The sequence below is a fragment of the Cheilinus undulatus genome, linkage group 21 (assembly GCF_018320785.1).
Source record: "Cheilinus undulatus linkage group 21, ASM1832078v1, whole genome shotgun sequence".
In the NCBI taxonomy this organism is placed as follows: Eukaryota; Metazoa; Chordata; class Actinopteri; order Labriformes; family Labridae; genus Cheilinus; species Cheilinus undulatus.
This window is the reverse complement of record NC_054885.1, coordinates 8694757-8714499: the sequence shown is the minus strand read 5'-3', so window position 1 is coordinate 8714499 and position 19743 is coordinate 8694757. Positions and strand designations below refer to the sequence as shown.

The following is a 19743-nucleotide window of genomic DNA, read 5'->3' as shown; positions in this document are numbered from 1 at the left end:
AAGAGGACTCTTACAATGAAGATTAAAATGAGCTGAGCAGGAATAAAAAAACAACAGTTCCAGTCTAAATAAACTAATCATATTTGGTAACAATCTGCTCCTCCGTCATCAGACCACTGAAACATGAATCAGCTCGGCTATGGTCTGTTTGTTTGTGCGGTGGAGTCGAGGTTTCAGTCAAACCTCTGAACGCTCACTGAAATAGAGGGACCAAACAAAAGCAGGAAACAGACACTGGTCTCAGTAACAAGCGTCCAGAAACACGACCACTAACACGTCTGATAAAGACAAACACGCTGAAGGGAGTTCCCCGCTGTGGAGGGAAAACAGCTGACTGCACTGATTTCCTGTCAGTCATTACCCGGGGCAAAAGCACAACACAATAAAACCCTTCGGTTCACATTTTTCCTGAAATTAAGTAACAACCAAACAGAAATAAAATCCCTCGAGGACACAAAAGAAAAGAGTTGTACTAAAACAGAGAAACAACAGAGCCTTGAAGTTTAACGGACTCATGTAGTGTGTAAAGACGGAAAAATAAGACTGAAGTATTTTATCACCTTCTCCAGGACAAACCTCCCAGATTGTGTAAAATTTGACTTAAACATTTTGTTGCCCAAAAACTAAAATGACCATGTTGTTGATGCAGTTTCTGGACTGTTTGAGGAGGTTGGGATGATTATTATTTTTAGTATAAAAGCATATCATCTGCATAAGTATGAAAAATCAAGGGGAGAATGTATAAAGGAAGAGCAGGGGTACCTCTGAATGGTTTTAGGCAGATAGGATAGTTATTTTTTAAACAGTGGGAAAAGCAGCATATCATCAGCATAACTAGGCACTGGGTTGACTAATAAAGGGAAGCATGTATAGGGAGAAGCAAAGGGGCCCAAGAATGGAATCTTGGGGTATTCCTTAAAGGTTTGAGGAATTTGGGACGGTTATTTTCTTAAATAGTGGGAATAACAGCTAGGGGTGTGATGAGATCTCATCCCACATAAGTTGCACAGTTACATGCATGTTTTGTGCCGAATGCATGAGAAAAATGTGGCAAAACAGTCAAGAAAATGCAGATAGTATTTGTTATTGTAAGATGCAAATGAAGCTTTCTTTGAGATGTTAGCAGTGTGAACATTAACAGAGCTGCATTACACTAACTAGTTTTTATTAGTAAAATCCTGTTAAATATATCAGGTATTAACCCAGCCTCAGCTACAACACCTTCTCCTCAAACCTCTTCTCAGAAAACTTGTACTGACTTCATTTAAATGCACACATCATTCAATTGTATAGTTAAGTTAACTTGCTAGCTAGGGACACAGTGGAGCTTAAGGATGCACTGATAGGTCAGCAGACCAGAACAAACAAACTACAGACTGATGGGTCTAATGTAGGGCCACCAGAATCTCCCCTGTGCTTAAAAGTCAGTGCAAAAAGAAAGGCAGAAAAAGGAGCCCCTAACCTCTTTTGACGAATACAAAAGTGAAAACAGAAACCAAATTTAAGGCCTTAAGGTCTTGCATTCAAAACCTTTTCATACTTTTGAAAGCCTTTACATTTTCATGATTGAGAAAGCAACTTCAAAACTGTTTAAGACCCTGCAGACACCCTGTTCATATCAGGACTGATATTGGCATTGTTTTCAGTGAATCATCAGCAGAATTCTGATATCATGCATCCTTAACAAAAACGGTTATCTATCTTGACACAAGCTGCTGATTAGCTACAGCATTATGTTTTGCATTATTGTGAGTGTTTGTCATTAAATAGTTAATAAAGTTCCAAAACAATATTTGTACCACACACAAAAAAAAGATTGGTGCATCTCTGTAGGGATTCTTTCCAAAATGCCAAAAGAAAAAATAAATGAATATTTTACCCATATTGCTGTTCTTTTCAGATGGATTTCTTTACCTTTAAACTTTTAATATACAAAAATCCACTTTACAAACTTGCATATGTGTGTGTCTTTTAAAGTTGAAGCAAATAAATGCTGCTTGCCTACTTCTGCCTTGACTGGTTAATTTTAGTGTAAATTATGGATTTCAACGAACGTTAAGATGTTAGATTTTACTTCATAGCTGTTAGGACAAATTATAAAAGACTGTTAACAATAAAGTCTGAAGGAAATGAATAAGGAGTTCATCTTTTAAGAAGCTGAAAAATCATGCTTTTATTGCTAGCATTATAAGGAATTTGACATTTTGCTTAAGGGGGTCTCTGCCAGAGGGTAACACTGTTCGGGGCCCCTGCTATGGCAAAGTTTAGGAAATCCCTTATTTATATTAATTAGCTAAAAATCAAGGACATTAAAGAGTAAGAGAAAACAGACTCTGTAACAGTAAATGAAAATTCTCTGGGTTACTGTACCAAGAACAGTAGCAGAGACAGTGTGGCCTGGGGGGCAGGGTGACCAGACGGTTGTATGATGTTTCAGGGTCAGCCTCTTGCTCCATATGTCCATATGTTCATACGATCACATGCTCTCATGTATGTCCATATGCTCATATGAACACATGCAGAGAGGGAGGAGTCAGAGTCTTTGTGCACATTCATGTAATATAGGTTATGAAGGGAGGCCTCGCTCCAAGTGTTCACACTCTCATTTCACTCCAGCGCCCCTCCCCCCAATAATGGAGTGTCCGAGACGTTTGCGTGCTTGCGTGTGACATTTGAGGGTCATGAAGAGTTCACAGAGCTGTGGTGAACTCTGGTTAACTGTATTTTAAATAATTACAACACAAGAGAATCTTCAGAGCTTAGGCATGAAGGGACACCAAACCGCAGTTCTTCAAATATCCACTAGAGGCTGTCTCTAAAAGTGAGTTGGCTCCTATAGAGCTCCATGTTTAAATGTTGAACTGAAAATACCATGTTTACAGTTTGGTAAAACACTGTTTAATCCTCTGCAGTTCAGTTCTTTATTTATGGTATCTGTTTAAAGAGTGTGTTTATACTCGACTCAATTGTTTAGATTACACTAAAGCTTAAAGATATAAGGAGGTTTCCTCTTTAACGGATGGGAGCTGTGGCTGCTTGGTGCTGGAGGCTACAGGAGAAAAAGGGGTTATTTAGGCGTAACCAACAGGGCTTCAGGCCCAACAAAAAATAAGTGCAGCCGATTGTTTTATCAACTTAAAATGGTATTTTGCTTGTTAGAAAGTACCCTACAGAGAGGCTTAGGCCTACACAAGAATGCTGTTTGCATTCAGCCATTAAAACTAATAATAGCTAACCTTTCCATCTTGAAACAGTTGTTTCAAGCTGATAAAACAATGTTAAAATCAAACAGGGAGAATGGTGCCTATCTTATTTCCACAGAGTGCCCTGGTCACCTGCTTTCAGCACTATGAAACTTAAACAGTAGGCTAAGGTTCTCTTCAAAGACGTCACTAGTTCTCACACCAGCCTTTAGTTAAAACGAAGCCAGTTAGCCTGTCTCTGTACTGTTTGATACAATGAGGTTAAGGTATGGAGGGTGGCAGTGATGGAAAAACCTAAGAAGAGAAAAAAAAGAAAGAATGGCCGAACAAGAAGCCAGATAAAAATAACAATCAGACGATGGATGTTATACGGAGATTATTATGTAATGTTAAGCTGTGTCATTACCAGTGTTATCGCTGTCTAGTGATTGGCAGCTCTCCTTAAAGCCTAGCCCAGCATATTTCCCAAATAAGTTCATACCAATAAAATTTTTTTTTTCCCCTGTAAATTCTTACCGCCAACAGGAAGAGTTTTCTTAGTTACCTTGACACGTTTCAACTGCTGACTTCCTGTAGGATAGGGCGACCAAACCTGCATAAGACCAGCTGATAAGACTCTTCACAGCAACATCACGACTTTTCTGAAGAAGACTGCAGGAAGTCATCAGTCGAAACATGTCAAGATAACTAAAAAAAAACTGTCATCAATAAGAGTACACAGTTATTGTATTAATAATTGTCTTCAATATAGACGAGTCATATTTCCACAAACTCTGGTTATATTTCTGTACTCTGTTAGCTGATACGGATCTCTGACTTTTTACAGGTTCGTTGCCAGCTGCGCTCCCATGTTTTTTGTCAACAAATGCATATCTTCAATGAGGGAAGGTTTGACAGCACAATGTGTATTCAACAATAGTGCAGATGCACTCAGAGACCCTTCGTGGGCACCAGAGTGCACCACATCCACATTATTGTTTTCTATCAATCACAGCTGTTCCTGCTCATTTTTGACAAATTGCTACCATCGTCAACAAATTTCTATCAGTTTCCTAAAAACAGGAATATGAATAGGGATGAGTATCAAATCCAGTACACAAGTGGTACAGGTACAAACACATCCAATACCATCGGACCAAAATGCAACACAGATTTTGATGCTTCATTTCGGTACTCCGCCACCCTGACCCCCTGCCAATCCAAATAAAAGGCATGAATTTAATTCAAGGATTTTGTGTTTTTTGTGTGCTTTATTTCAGCAGAACAAGAACGTCTTTTCATCGTTTTGCAGTCCAGAGTAATGTATGTGGTTTGCCTGTATTTTGCCCGTATTATTAACACATTAACTCTGTCTCTGACACCTTGCCAGGATATGATTTTTGCTTGAGCTTCTTCCATGAAAAGGTTAATTTGATAACTTATAAGCATGCTGTCAGAAATATAGAGGGAAAAGTGATAACCAATGTGGGCTTAGTGAACTAGACTAACGATTATATGCCACCTTAGAGCAACATGTCAGCTGTAATCTCTCGGTCTGAGGCTTAATAACAGTTGATGGACTCCTGCAGTGTTTTTGTTGGGGGGTGGGCGTGTGGTGGGGGTTGTCTGTGTTCAGTCTCTGATCTCTAAGTGGGTTCATTTAATAACTTACACTAACAGAAGCACTTCAGCGTTTCTTTCCCCCCTCCTCCTTAATCCTTTGTTTCTCTCTGCAGTGAGCGAATCAGAGTGAAAGCTTGGCCTGCTTTTCCACATGTTAAGACCCCACACAAAACAGCGACCTTTGACCCTAGGGTGTCGAGGCTGTGGCCTAATTATCTCACTGTGTGTTACTGAGCCAGTCCTGCAGACCCTCTGCTGCTTCTGTCAACTCTGCTTACACTTCTCTCGCCTTATTTACAGCTGAAAAACACAGACGGCAGCTCTCTGAAAAGCATAAATCACCCTCACCTTAAATCATGCTAAACTAGCAAGGCTTTAAGCATACTTTATGACACTTTTATCTTTTAGCACTGCAAAGTGTAGCTGACCAACTGCCAAACTTTCAACACATGGGACTTAGAGTGAAACTAGCATAATAGCAGCCTGGAATCAAATACAAGCAGTTAGAGAAAACATTGAAATGAATGGACAACAAAAAGCCCAATCATGACTACTCGGACACAAGAGGGCTATAAATCTGCAGGCGGCCGCCCCCTCTGGAACACTCTCAGAGCAAAGCCTAAGAATAAATCACATCCCTGGGAAACTGAAGGACGAGTTATCGCCAGAAAACACAGCCCTGAGAGCTGATAGCCAGAGCTACTGGCCATGTAAGAGACAACCAGCTCCATACACCCTCAACGACCGTGTGTACAGCTGAAAACAGAGCTGTACTCTTGCCCTCCCCTAGATGACCCCTGCATGACCTCTGTTCTGTGCACGACAGGGTGAAGACTGATAAGCTGCCAGAGGCAGGGTTCTGAACAGATAGTGGGACTCTTTCTTTCCTTTCTAACTTGGTGTTTACAGTTTTTTGTACACAACGTTTATGCATGAATCAGCCATAATTTCATATCCACATAGAATATAATGCCATCCAATCAATAACTACTTTGATAGCCAGCCTCATATCAATCACTGAAACTTTTAATAAACGGAGGTAATATTTTGTGCCTAAAATGCCCTGATTGACCAGAAACTGGTGATTATGAACCTATTTTTATTTTTTAAATGTGACATAGATTGAATTTAGTGCTTACAGCCATTGATTGGATTCCCTGTGGTTAACACTCTGGTGGCAGTGACTGAAAGAAGCGCAGTGTGTCCGCTGTAGTGTGATTATACAATTGAAAAGTCAGCCAATACATAGTAACCGCATCAGCACTGTAAATCAAATTAAACTGAAGTGAAGCACCTTTAACCGTCAGCTTGAAAACTGCTTAACACAGCATCATCCACTTGAAGAAACTGTTGAAAAATTCAACCAATGTTGATATCAGAGATTTAACCGTTCTGGTTCAAGTTCAGGTCGCTAAAATGTCCATTAGGGAAAGATTGATTATCCATCATCATGATGTGGTCACAAGTTATCAGCTGGTCCAGCCTTAGGTCCCAACACGAGCCCTGTAATGAGAAATCATGACCCAATTTTCTGATAAATTCATCAATCAATCAGGTTTATTTAATAGAAAGATGGTGCTGTTTGGGCTATAGATGGTACCAAATGTGACAGGACAAAAAGACTCTTCACTCTTGAAAATTTTTGGGAAAAATCCCAAGATAAAACCCAAAAAGACGATTTATCCAAAATATTACTGGAGAGGATAGCTGAAGGTTTCAGGGAAAAGTCCTGATAATTACTGGTGAAAGACCCAAATTTCTTTTGAAATATTTTTTAGATTTATGGGTAAAGCCCTAGAAATAGTACCATACGTTTTTGGGGAAATGCCAAAAAAAAAACAGAAATTTCACGTAAAAATCCTTAAACATTTTGGAAAAATTACCCTGTGAAAAATCTGAAACAAATCCAAACTAAGCTATTTTTATTTCCTTCCTGTCATGATAAACTCGGATGGAACAAAAGCGCTCAATAGACTCTGAAAACATCTCCCACCAACTAACAAAACAGCTCAGAGACCCACTTTTGGGTCCTAACCCACCAGCTGAGAATGACTGGTCTACCTCAACGTAAAAATAACCGTAAACATAAGTTTCTGCACCTTTATCAATCATTTTGAACCCATTATCCACACCGCTTATCCTGTTCAGAGTCGTGGAGGACTGGAGCTGATCCTGGCCATCATTGGTTAGGGTTCACCCTGGACTGTTCGCCAATTAACCACAGGGCTGATCTAAAGAGACGAACAACCAGGCACACCCACGGACAATTCTAAGTCACCAGTTAACCCTTGAAAGGAACCCACAAAAAGAAATTTTGATATCTGCCGATACCAATACCAGACCGATAATATCGTGCATCCCTACATATTTTCAATTTTCCTGTGACTAGAACAGATACACCACCACCACCCAGTGCAACTTCAATAGCAGAGCTATCACCATTCTGACCTTTTCAACCAAACCTGAATATCTGGATATGTCATAATAGAGGTTTTGGTAGAACTGTTGTGCTTGACAGCACTGAACTGCAAAGGTGGCCATAATAACGTGTTTTATTAGTGTAGTCTGCTCAGCCCATGTTATGTTTTGCGCATTCTTGAATGACATACACTTTCTTGAATCCCTGTTTTGGGCAGTTGAATAAATCAAACTTACAAGGCATCTTCTTAAATCTCCACCATCTCCTTGGTTCTGTTGGAGAAAAGGCCCAAAATATCTCACCTTATGCTGATGACCCATTGATTTACATTCAGACAAATCAAATGAAATCCCAAACAAAAAAACATTGTAAACAATGTTGCACAATTACATCCAGCTAAGAAAAAATGTTGGTTTGTAAAACACAAAATGTTTTGTTTCTGTCCCTCAGCTGGTCTGAAATAGAGTGTACTTCCTGTTTGCCAAACCAAACCTATGGTTCACAAATGAACCCCAAGGAATTTTAAGAGATGTATAAAATCTAAACTGGAGGTTATTGAGTTTAAAGATAAAGATCCGTGTCATACAACCAAGCTTGGCATGTATTTTTCTGTTTTATCTTGTTCTTATAATCTTGTTGGCTCTCTCACTCTCCCAACATAAGGAATTTTTTTTATTGCCTTGTGTTTAATGCCTTTCTGTGTTATGTAATGGTGGTTGGAAGGTGTTACATCAATAAACTTGTCTTTTTCTGGACGTCTGTTTCTGTTTAATTCCACAACACGAGCTGATGTTCTTTTGTTTGTGTGTTGGAGATAAATCCCACTCGGGTCAGTGCATGATTCGCCACCACTGCCATGATGTCACAATCTGTCCTGAGCTCCTCTGTACTCTGGATCATGGCGTGTCGTGGCAGTGGCCTGGTTTTATACTGAGATGAGGTGGAGGGGAGGGGGGAAGGGGTTGAGGATGGTTTGCGTGTCAGCGGTGCGTTTGCGTTCGAGTGCACAAATGTGTGCATGCATGCATGAGAAGTGTCCTTCTTTCTCACGTGTCTCTGCATGTGGAGAAGTGTATGTTTGTTTGTGCTGCTGCAGCGGCCATGCAGCCATCACACCCAAACAAACACATGCACATACACTACCACACAAATGCACACATGTGATGGCGGTGGGGGAAATGCTACTGACACAGTTTGTGATGGAGGGAGATGTCCTGCTGTTATCTATCTGCAACATCTGGATCAGGATCATTCTGTTCTGATTTTTACATGCATGTGTCAGATTTTCTGTTTCTATGTTATCATAGAAAAAAGAAAGTCTTTAGGAGCTGTGGGTTGCAAAATGCATTATTTTTGGGACTGTTTTGTCTTCCTCCTCCTGATATTTCTGAGCAAAAATATCCAAATGTAAATGTTTCATTATAATGATTTGATTACTGTCTAAAAGCGAAAGTCACTTATTCTAACTCAGTTAGGATTTCTTTTGTCTAAACGCCTCTGCAAGGATGATGGCCAGGGTTGGAGGCACTTTTTTGTTCAGATTGTCTATCTAAGCCATTCCTGTGAACAAGATATCTTAAGAATCCTTTAAAGGATGAAGTCAAACTTTGCAAAAATGTTCACACTGTCTCAGCAATTAACTGGTTAGCCTATGTTTTACAGGTCAAAGAACAAAGGTCAAGGAGATTGGGCCTCATATTCGTCCCTTGCTTGTGAATTCATAATCTCAAGAATGCTCTGACGGATCTTTTTAAAAGGTTGTCGATGAGATCTTGGAGATTCAACATCAAGGTCACTCTGTACTCAAATCTTGCACGCATATTTTCAGAATGCACAGAGGGATTTTTGTCTAATTTGGAACAAAGCTTCACTCAGACTACAAGATGAACTGATGAGATTTTGGAGGAGATTTTCACTTCATTTGGTAAAGTCCATAACGTGCTGTTTCTCTAGCAGTTAAGCTCTCTGTCTCTGGTGATCGCTGGGAGACAGACTCAAAGCCTGCGATTCACTGGTTCTTGCTTAGGCGTGTTCTCACTAAAGCAGCGCTTTCGTGATGGTAACACTAACAGTATACTTCCCATTTCCTTTATATACATGGTTAGGACATGACAAGGGGGAAAAGCTGTTAAAAGTGGCACCAGCCCCCATCGGTGTGGTTTGTGTCCGAATGTATTCCAGCACATTCTGAGCAAGTTAGCCAATGCAGCTGCTTGCAACAGATAATCTCATGCAGTGTATAATGGTGGCATCTACATGCACTTGCGGTAACCATGTCAACGTTAGCGTGTCAAGGGAGCTATTTAAAGCTTTTAAAAGGAGGCCTGATTTTCTACAGATAACAAATAACAAATGTGTGTAAGATTTAACAACATATAACAGACATAAGGTAGACATACAAAACAAAACAAAAAAACATAGTTCCAGTGATCTGGTTGGATTAGGTTTGTTGGTTCATACAGATATACAATAACAGATATGCATATGTCTAGAGAGATGGATAGGTGGAATAATATGGCAGGTGATTTTCAAAGACAAGATGGTTCATATAAGCAGTAGATTAGACATACAACGATAGAAGTTGCTTTTTTAGAATTTTCTGGAAGGCGGATATGGTATGTGACATTTTCAGTTTCTCTGTAATCTCATTCCAAATCTGTGGTCCTCTGCAGACAAAGCTGAAGCTAGTGCATTGTAGCCTACGTTTTTTCCCAATGATTTTATTGTTGTTCCTGGTGATGTAACTGTGGTTTGGTAGAAAGATTGGAATGAGGTTACTTAGTTTGTCGTTTTGTTTATGGACAAGTTGGTACATTGTACAAGCATTCTGCAGGTAGTTGTACTCAGTAAGCCTCAGGAGGCTGTAACGGTGGAAGAGCATCCTGGTAGAGGCATTAAACTCGGACCAAGATAAGGTGCAGATGACCTTTTTTTTGGAGTGTCTCAAGCTTTTTTAGGTAGGTTGGAAATGTGCTACACCATATAATATTGCAGTAGGTTAAGTGAGGCTGAAACAGAGTTTTGTACAAGGTAAGAAGTGCAGAGAGTGGTAGGAAATGTCTCAACTTAAAAAATAGAGCAGCATACTTAGATAATTTTTTTGTGAGATCTTCAATATGGTATTTAAAGTTAAGAAATTCATCAATCAGGATTCCCAGGAATTTTGTAGAGCCAACTCTTGTGATAATTTCTCCGTTTATCTTTAGACAGATTTGTTTAATGTCGGGTTTTTTTTATTGGATCCGAACACCATGTAGTTTGTTTTACTGGTGTTGAGCAAGAGTCTGTTGCATCTTAACTTTTTATGGACTTTTATGGACTAAAACTAGACTACAATGTGTTTAAGTTTTTGTCGACTAAAACTAGAAAGGGTAGAAATGACTAAAATGGGACTAAAACTAAAAGACATTACATTTAAATACTAACACTAAGACTAAAGTTAACAATAGCTGCCAAAAGTAACACTGCTCCTCGTCCCATCTCAAAGTATTTTGGATCTTGATGACTCAAAGTAGGAATGTGTGGTAGGACAATCTTAGAACGTGAAGAAATAGAATGTATAACCCGTTCTACATTTGCAGCTCTACACTCCCTCAACCCTGCCTTTCTGCTTCCCGATGGAGAGGGAGCAGAAATTGAACGTGAAACTTCACATTTAGTTCTTAAAAATAGCTTTAACTAGGGGCGCGCTGATAGTCGAGTGGTTAAGGCACGTGACCCGGGTTCGAATCCGGCCCGTGGCACTATTACCTACATGTCTCTCCCTGCTCTCTTCCCTGTTTCCGACTCTATCCACTGTCCTATCAAATAAAAGCAAAAAGGCCAAAAATAAATCTTTTAAAAAAATAAATAAAAAGCTTTAACTGCCCCATATGGAACCGCTGCATGGCTTTCTTTGTGCACAATCTATGCAAAGTTTGCTAACTTTTTTTGACGATCTCCGAAATTGCATCCCTAATGATCTGCTGGCAGTAGAACGGGGAAGGTGTGACACACTACAGGTGAGTGTTGCAGAGGCACATCTGACCCTGCTATCACTGCTATAGTAGATATTATTCTGCTCTCTGTATTTTGCTTTGCCATTAACAAGGCTCTTCACTAGTTGTCCTTGTTTAAAGTGTATTTCTTTGACAGAAAAGTGCGAGTAGTCACTGTGTGTTAAACTAACAGAGCTTAATTGTAATTTATGTTTATTAACACGTCTACTTGTAAACTAATCGTATATAGTTTTAGTCCAGTGCTTGTGCACTTTATTTGTGTATATAACTTCCCTGCCTGTCGGCCTCCTCAGCGCTGCTTTCGATTGCTGAGTTAGTGGTTGGGCAGTGAAAAGACAGCGAGGCAGTTAATGGTTTAGTTGTTTTTTTAAGGGAGCAGATAAACGCTGGAAAATAATCCCTCGAGTGCTTTATTCGGAGCCCTACCCAGTAACAGAAAACAGGCACACCAATTCCAATACAATCAGCTGTTTCCAATATCTCCTTTTTCCTGGTCTGGCCTGCTGATGCTGACTTTCTCTCATTAATGATATAATATTAACAGCTAAATGGATCATTCTTTCCCTTGTCTTTAATGGATGTTCAATTTTATGTGGCATTAAACAGCTGGGACTTGCAAATTAAGCCGTAATGATAAGAGAGGAATGGACGGCGATCCGTAAGCAGGCCCAGAATTGTCCTCCAGTCCTCAGCTGGTCTATTGCTGCAAATTAATTCTATTTGAATCCACCTTTTTCAATCTAGAGCGATATTTTTCTAGAAAGATACCTCCATTTCCAAGAATAAATCATTAAGTATCATTGATAAAAACTGAGTTCCCTTTGATTTAATTGATCCCATTCCCCTGAAGTTTCCTGCCTATGAAAGAATCCTTCCTCTAGTTCAGGGGTGTCAAACTCAAGGCCCAGGGGCCAAAACCGGCCCGTGGTAAAGTTATACCCAGCCCTCCAGATATTTTCAGTATAACTAGCCCAGGGGTATGAGGTCTGCAGATTCCCTCCAGCATAAAGATGTAAACTTAGCCTTTATGGTTTAAAATGTCCTTTATAAGTCATAAAATTGAAACCAAAAAAAAAAGAGTAAAAATAATTAGATATAAAAGCCAGGATGTAGAAATGAAGTTATTTTTTGTTTTTCGTTTCATATTTTCAATTTTCTCATAATTCTGACTTAAACTCATGATTTTGACTTTTTATCTCAAATTTTGACCTTTCAGATCCACAATTTTGAAGCTTAAGTCACATTTTGACCATTTCTCCAAACTTTGACTTTTAATCCCATATTCTGACCTTTTAGACCAGTGATACTCAAACCATGCCTGTTGAGCCACATGTGGCTCTTTTGTGATGATTTGCGGCTCTTTTAAGTCTTAAATGTTAAAAAGGGAAACTCTGACCTTTGAATTATCCATTGCAAGTCACATAAATCAGTTTCCCACATTTAAACAGTAGGCTTTAATTTAATTTTTTGTCCGCATATTTCCATTGCCATTATTTGCAATTTTTTGCCCCTTTTCTCCATTTTTTGCCACTTTTATCCCATTTTTGCCGTGTTTAGCCCACTTTTTGCCCATTTCAGCTGCCCTTTGCCATTAAATGCCCATTTTTCCCACCTTTTTGCTGATTTTGCCCATGCTAGTCACTTTCATTTGTTTTTTGTTTTTTTTTTTGCTACATATTTGCTGTTTCTTGACTATTTTTGACACATATAACTAAATTTTTCACTTCTCACTCATTTTAGCCACTTTCTGCCCTTTTTTGCCACAATTACTCCCAATTTTTGCCAATTTCACCCAGTTTTTGATATCTTATGCCTATTTTGCACCTTTCCACCCATTTTTGCCACTTTTTGGTCACCTTTAGACCATTTTTGCCATATTTAACTTATCTTTAATGTCACTTTTTTACCACTTGGATTGTGGCCCTTGTAAAGGTAATTTTTTCAACAGTTTGGCTCTTTGGTTGTGCAGGGTTGAGCAACACTGTTTTAGACCAACAATTTAAATTTTTAACCCATATTTTGACCTTTGTGATTCACAAGTTTAAATTTTAAGTCAAATTTTGACCTTTTCAACCTATTATTCCAAATTTTATTGCATGTTTTGACTATTTCAACTCCAAACTTTGACTTTTAATCCCACATTTTTTACCTTTGAGACTCACAATTTAAACTCATGATTTTGAATTTTATCTCACATTTTCACCTTTGAAGCATGATTGCGACTTTCCATTTCATATATTTGCCTTTTAAAGACATTATTTTGACATTCAATTTCATGTTTTGACCCTCTGAACTAATAAGTTTGTCTTTTTAATCTCAAATTTTGAGCCTTTAAACTTCTCTTTTGACTTTTTAAATTTCGTTATCATTTATCATCAGTGCTAAGATTTTTCCCCCATAATTTAATACTGTTGAAAACAAGGTTGACGGTTTATTTTGACTGTTAGGCTCTCATGTTAGACCTAAATTCAGCATCTGGCACCTGCTGGAACTGAGTTTGACACTTTTGCTTTTGTTGATGCTTTCTCATAATTATGTCCTTATAAATAACAAAGAAAAGTTAAAAAAAAAGCAGGGGACCATCTATACTTTAAAAAAGTGCTCTAAAAGCCTGAGAATGGCGTGCACCAAAAACACTTCAGCTCTATAAAACTGCACACATGCACGCCTGCATGCAACTCTTTTTCTAGAAATCCCCATCTACCTGGAAATGTACCCTCTACCTCATATTCAGTGATAAATAGTCAATACAAACCATTTCATGAATGAAAATGGATAAAAAGTGAGCCAGTAGAGCAAAGATTTTAAGTGGCGAATCACACCAACAACCAGCAGAAAACAACAAGGAAACTCTCTGACACAGACATGGAGATGCTTCAGCACCACGATTCATATATTTGCTACTGCAGGACGGGCCATAATGTAAAGAATAATCTAATATACCATGTTACAGCTGCATTTACACGCTCCTCCTTCAGTGCAAAAATATCCACCATTCATCATTACATGAGTTTTACCGCAGCTTTTTTTAGTTCATGGGACCCACGCTGATTTCTTCACATTATGTCACAGAGGCCATGTCCACCGGCAACATCCACCCATGTAGGCTATCATGAGAGAGAACACTTCTTCAATGGAAAAGCTTTCTTTAAAAGTTTTTATTTCCCTTTAGTTTATCCTGAAGAACTCACCTTGCTCTATGACTGATTATGAGACAATGTTGTGATTGTCTGCAGGCTTACACATGTCTCTTATTTACGCAATAAACACAACAGGTGATGAAGGTGTGCTGAAGTGTCAGTCGTCTTAATACTGTCTGCAGTGATGTGCTTTCAAGTCTTTGGATTTTTACAACAGGATCCTGTGATGAATTGATGTCAGAGACATCAATATACAATCTGACTTAAATTCACCACCTCACCGTCAGTGTGTCAGGCCTTGGAAGTACTCATACCATGCAGTTCATTTGTTTTTTAATGCTTGATTTTAAACAACATTAAACTATGCCATTAAATCATTGCTGTAGTTTCCAAATCTCACTTCTGATTCACAGGACATTCTGGGAGAATTCCCATAACAGCCAGTTCAGTTTGGCTCAAAATCTCCATTTGAAGGAAAATGTAGCCTTAGTACTGCACCTCAACCCTCCATTTTAAAATGAATCAGGATATCAGACCCCTAGACACCAACATCCAAAGCTAAGTGGTAGAGAGGCAAGGCGTGTATTGGGAATGAGCCATGGCCTACTTGCTGAAGACTGCACTGACCTGCTTGTTTAAACCAAATTGGCTAACTCTTATAGTCTTTAATGGCGTTAGGTGAGTAGTGGGAGAGTGCCAGTCCACAAGGGCCTGAGATTTCTGGAAAAAAATGAGTAACTGGGCACACTATCAAGACATCACGTTGCCTGGTAACAAGATGTGCCTTAAATGATGGAAGAAAGCCCACTTCATGTCTTTTTTTGTATTCTTTCACTGCAGTATTTCTAAGATTCGGCAGACTGCCCGAATAAACATATTCACATCATACACCCGTGTTTGCTTTGATTGAATTTATTCTAAAGGTTGTCTTTATTATCCCGTTGTGGTGTGAAGGGTCACTCTCTTCACATCACATTTTACAATGAACTCTGGGTAAATCACAAAGAAAAGTCTGCAGATATGCAGCCTCACAGAAGTTGCATAATTTGCCACTGAGATGTCCACATAAAAGCCCTTGCTGGGGCTCGACTGATTATCTGGGCCATTATTTGGGATTTTGTCTATTATCTGTATCGGTGATTTATTCTACAAAAAGCTACTGTGGCTCCCCTGTGAGGTATGTCTTCCCCTCTGGCTAGGTTTTCAATCACAGTCTCAAACTGAATCAATCTGAATGAGCTTGATCTTCACCGTCTGCAACATTTAAGTCATGAACACGTTAATGCATCTGCAGTTGCAATCCAGTAGTACATCTTCTCCTGAATGCAATCTTCCTTTTGTCAGATTATGTTTCATTTGTCATACATGTGTAAGAAAGATTTTGGAAGAGACACTTATGCTTGTATCAGACTATTGTTTCATGGTGGTATTGCTACTTATACTAACTTATTACCATTTGTGATAACTGCAATATCAAGGTAAATCATGTGCGTACAACTTAGGTCTGTTTTCCAAGGTGAATGGAAAAAAAATATATCCACAGGTTGACTCAGGACTTTCAGGGACAGGAGACATACATCAGCTTAAAGTACATCAGCAATGTGAATCAAATTCAGCCAAAATGCAGTACCTTTGACGGTTGACCTGAGGGGGAAATAAACAAAAACTCTGACTGTGGGAGTATTATGCTCCACTGGCTGCTCAGAAAATTCACAGTTAGTTAAAAGTAATGATCAAATACCCAAATCCGTGTTGAAATAAAACCATCAAGTTATGATACATTCAAGGTCAATAAAATGACTATGTCAGGCAGATGTAAAACTCTTTAAAGTTTAAGGAATGATCATGAATAAGGAAAAGATTTCAGCTGAGGTAGGTCTGCTGGTCCTGCCTAAAACTCGAAAATGTAAATCATATATAAATCTAATATTTAAAGCCAGATGATAATTACTAACAACAAAAGAAAAATGTACAGCTTCTTTCTATAGGCCAATAAATTACCCTCAATAATTACAGCTGATATAGACTACAGCCCATATAGGCCAACATTGTACAGTCACTACAGGTCTATATTTACAGCTAGTATAGGCGGACATTTACAGCTGATAAAGGCTGATATTTACATCTTATATAGGCCAATAGTAACAGCTTAGATAGGCCAATAATTACAGCTGATATGGGCCGATAATTGTTGCTGATTTTTGCAGCCAAATTAGGCTGTTTCTAACATCTTATAAAGGCCTATAACTACAGCTGTTATAGACTAATAAATACTGACAATATAGGCTGATATTCACACCAATAAAGACCAATAGTTACAGTTTATACATGCAGATTATTACAGCTGATATAGGCTGATATTTACCACTGATATAAGCCGATAATTGTTGCTGATTTAGGCTGATATTCACAGCCAGTATTGGCAGACATTTACAGCTGAAAAGGCAGATATTTCTTGTGTATATAGGCCAATAGTTACAGCTTATAAAAGCTAATAACTACAGCTGTTATTAACCAGTAATTACTGACAATACAGGCTTATATTTACTGCCAATATAGGCCAATAATTACAGCTTATACAGGCAGATTATTACAGCTGACATGGCTGATATTTACCACTGATATTGGCCAATATTTACTGGCAATATGGGCTGATACAAACTGCCAAGAAAGGCAGAAATTCACAGCTGATATAGGCTGATATTTACAGCTTTTGCAGGCCAATAGTTACAGCTTAAACAGGCCATTATTACAGCTGATATAAGCTGTTATTAACTACTGTTATAGACCGATAATTACGGACGATATAGGCTGATATAAACAGCCAATTAAGATGGATATATAAAGCTTATGTAGGCCAATAGTTAACACTGATATAGGATCATAATTAGCTGATAATAATAGCTGATAAAGTCTGATTTTTAAAGCCAGTATAGGCCGATTATTACAGCTGATATAAGCTGATATTAACTACTGATACAGGCCAATACTTACTGCTGATATAGGCTGGTGTTTACAGTTCATAAAGGCCAAGAGTTGCAGCTGTTATAGGCCAGTAATAACTGATGATATAGGCTAATACTGACAGCTCATAAAGGCCGATAACTACTGACAGTATTTAGAACTGATACTTGTAGTTGCCACAGGTCGAGACTGAAACTGAACTTATTTGTTTTACAGCCATTTTTATAGCTATATAGGCAGATTTTTTCAGCCAAAATATCAGGTGTAACTAGCAGCACAATTTTTCATATCTGCTGATACTGAGAATTTACTTTTTAAGCTGAGATGTGCAGATAACTGTGCAATATTCTGCATCAATAATACATAAAGTGCAACTTATTGCATGAGAAGGGGGCATTTGTTAATAAAGTGGCATTTAAGGATGAATAACCAGTCAAAATGTTTTCTCAGTGTGTCATCTGTTGTTGAAATCTTTTAAAAAATAGGCAGACTTCATCCAAATTAAGACCTGTGGTCAGGTCCAGGTGAAGACCTGGACCTTGATTTCGTGTCTGGTGTGCAACAACAGACTAAATCTTCCTGGAGGCCTTTTTCAGCCTTTTGTAGTTAAAATGGTGACGCATTTGGGTGTTTCAAAATCCTTTTCATAAAACCACTGGAGGACACTTGCATGCAGTCTAATTATTCACTCTCTGAGCAACATCTTTGTCCTCCATTTTCCCGCCTCAGCCCCTTTTCTTCCCAATGAATCGCTGATTTAAACCTCGCTGGGGTCCGCCTCAGCGTCCGTCTAGAACCCTGTCCACCACAAGGCCGTCTCTTGCTGTCTGTTGCTCCTTTGTCCTGGTCCCCCCGCCACAACCACACCAACACCACCTCCGCCCCTCCACTCCTGGAAAAAGGCTGTAAATCTTCATGATGACCCTACAAGCTTGTGGAATAAAGGTTTGCTTTATTTTTAACTTCATAGTGAGTGTTTTCAGCCTGTAGTGCTAGATGAACCACTTTTAATTTTGAACCTGTTCTGACAAAAGCACTTCCCAGTGACAACATGTGATGTGACATGACACCCACACATGGCTGCTGGTTCTCCATTATAATCATTATATCCTGCTTCTGCTCCATTGTGCTCCAATTAACGCCCAATTAAAAGTTGTCCTGACCCTGGGGGCTTTGCTGCTGTCTGTGTCCCAGGTTTTTTCCAGGCTGTGGGGCTTCTTTGTCCCTCTCAACACGTCTGTTAGCACATGAATCTTGGTTTATCACCTGAAGGCCTCACTTTCTCTGCAGTTTACTCATAAAGCCTTAAAACGGCCTGTACAGTTACGCAATCCCGCGTGCTGTAGGAGGCAGAGACAGAGGGAGGAGTGCCCAACAACTGCTCACCAAGTGTGAATATGACTGAGTTGTATAACGACTACTCACCCACGACTCGTCCCCTCTGCTCCAGGCGGCGTGTGTCGGTGGGTATGCCGTGTTCGGTGCCCTGCCCTCCGGGGGCGTGTTGCTGCCTCTGCTGCTGCTTCTGCTCGGGCTTTGTTCTGTCCGCCCGCTCGTCCCCCGCCGCCTTGTGCTTACCAGCCGCCGGGGATCCTCCGCTGTCCGCGGGGCTGGCATTGGCTCGACCCCGGTTCTCCCACGACTGCAGCTGCAGCCGGAGCCGGTGGTTTTCCTGCTCCTTCACGGCAGTCTCCAGCAGCAGCGTGTTCAGGCTGGAGCCCACAGTCTTGCTTATTTCCTGCACGGCGAGCTGAACGACCTGCTCCAGCACGGACTCCAGCTGGCCCTGGAAAAACGAAATGTACACGGCCCCGTTCATGTTTTCGCCCCCTCCGGTAAGAGGGCTCTCTCATTCTTCTGTACCCGAGCCCCAGACCCACCCCCCTGCCCTGTCTCCCCGTCGGAAAGCTGGGTAAAATTCGTCCCCGGGTCGCTCGGTTCCTCCAGCGGGTGCACGGCTCGGTTCCTCCGGCTGCTGCTCTCTCTACCTCGGCTTCTCCGCGCGTGTTCAGCCCCCTCGGAGGCTGCCGGAAAGACCCGAATAGATGCGCAGCAGCATTTTCCCGCCCACATGTCTTGGCCCACGCGCGCCGTGCACGCTCGCGCCCTTGCAGTCAGCCACGCCATTTTGGCTTGTAGAACATAACATCAGTGAGGACAGGATGAGAACCGTGTTATTACTCAGAGATACCTAAAATAGCACTCTTTTACGGTAAGGCACCGCACAGACCAGCTACACCGAAGCAGGACTCCTTAGACTAATATTAATACTTAATATGGCATCAAAAATCTTAAGTATAGCAGAATATTGTTTGCTTTAGCATCACAAAAAACACCTTATTATGTTTTCTGCCAAATCTTTAACACGAGTAGCTCTTACTTACTGCAGCACGATATGTCTCTTGACCTCTTTTACA

The 19743-nt window shown here is 39.9% G+C and overlaps 1 protein-coding gene across 1 annotated transcript in view; it reads right to left on the bottom strand.

Annotated features, from left to right (window-relative positions):
• The window catches only part of si:dkeyp-113d7.10 (zinc finger protein 316), a 32844-nt gene extending 13616 nt beyond the window's left edge, over window positions 1–19228 (bottom strand). The window contains exon 1 of the mRNA XM_041817488.1: window positions 18752–19228. Within this exon, the coding sequence (XP_041673422.1) occupies window positions 18752–19145 (394 nt within the window). The 5' untranslated portion in view covers window positions 19146–19228. The remainder of the gene's footprint in view (window positions 1–18751) is intronic.
• Window positions 19229–19743: the final 515 nt, after the last annotated feature.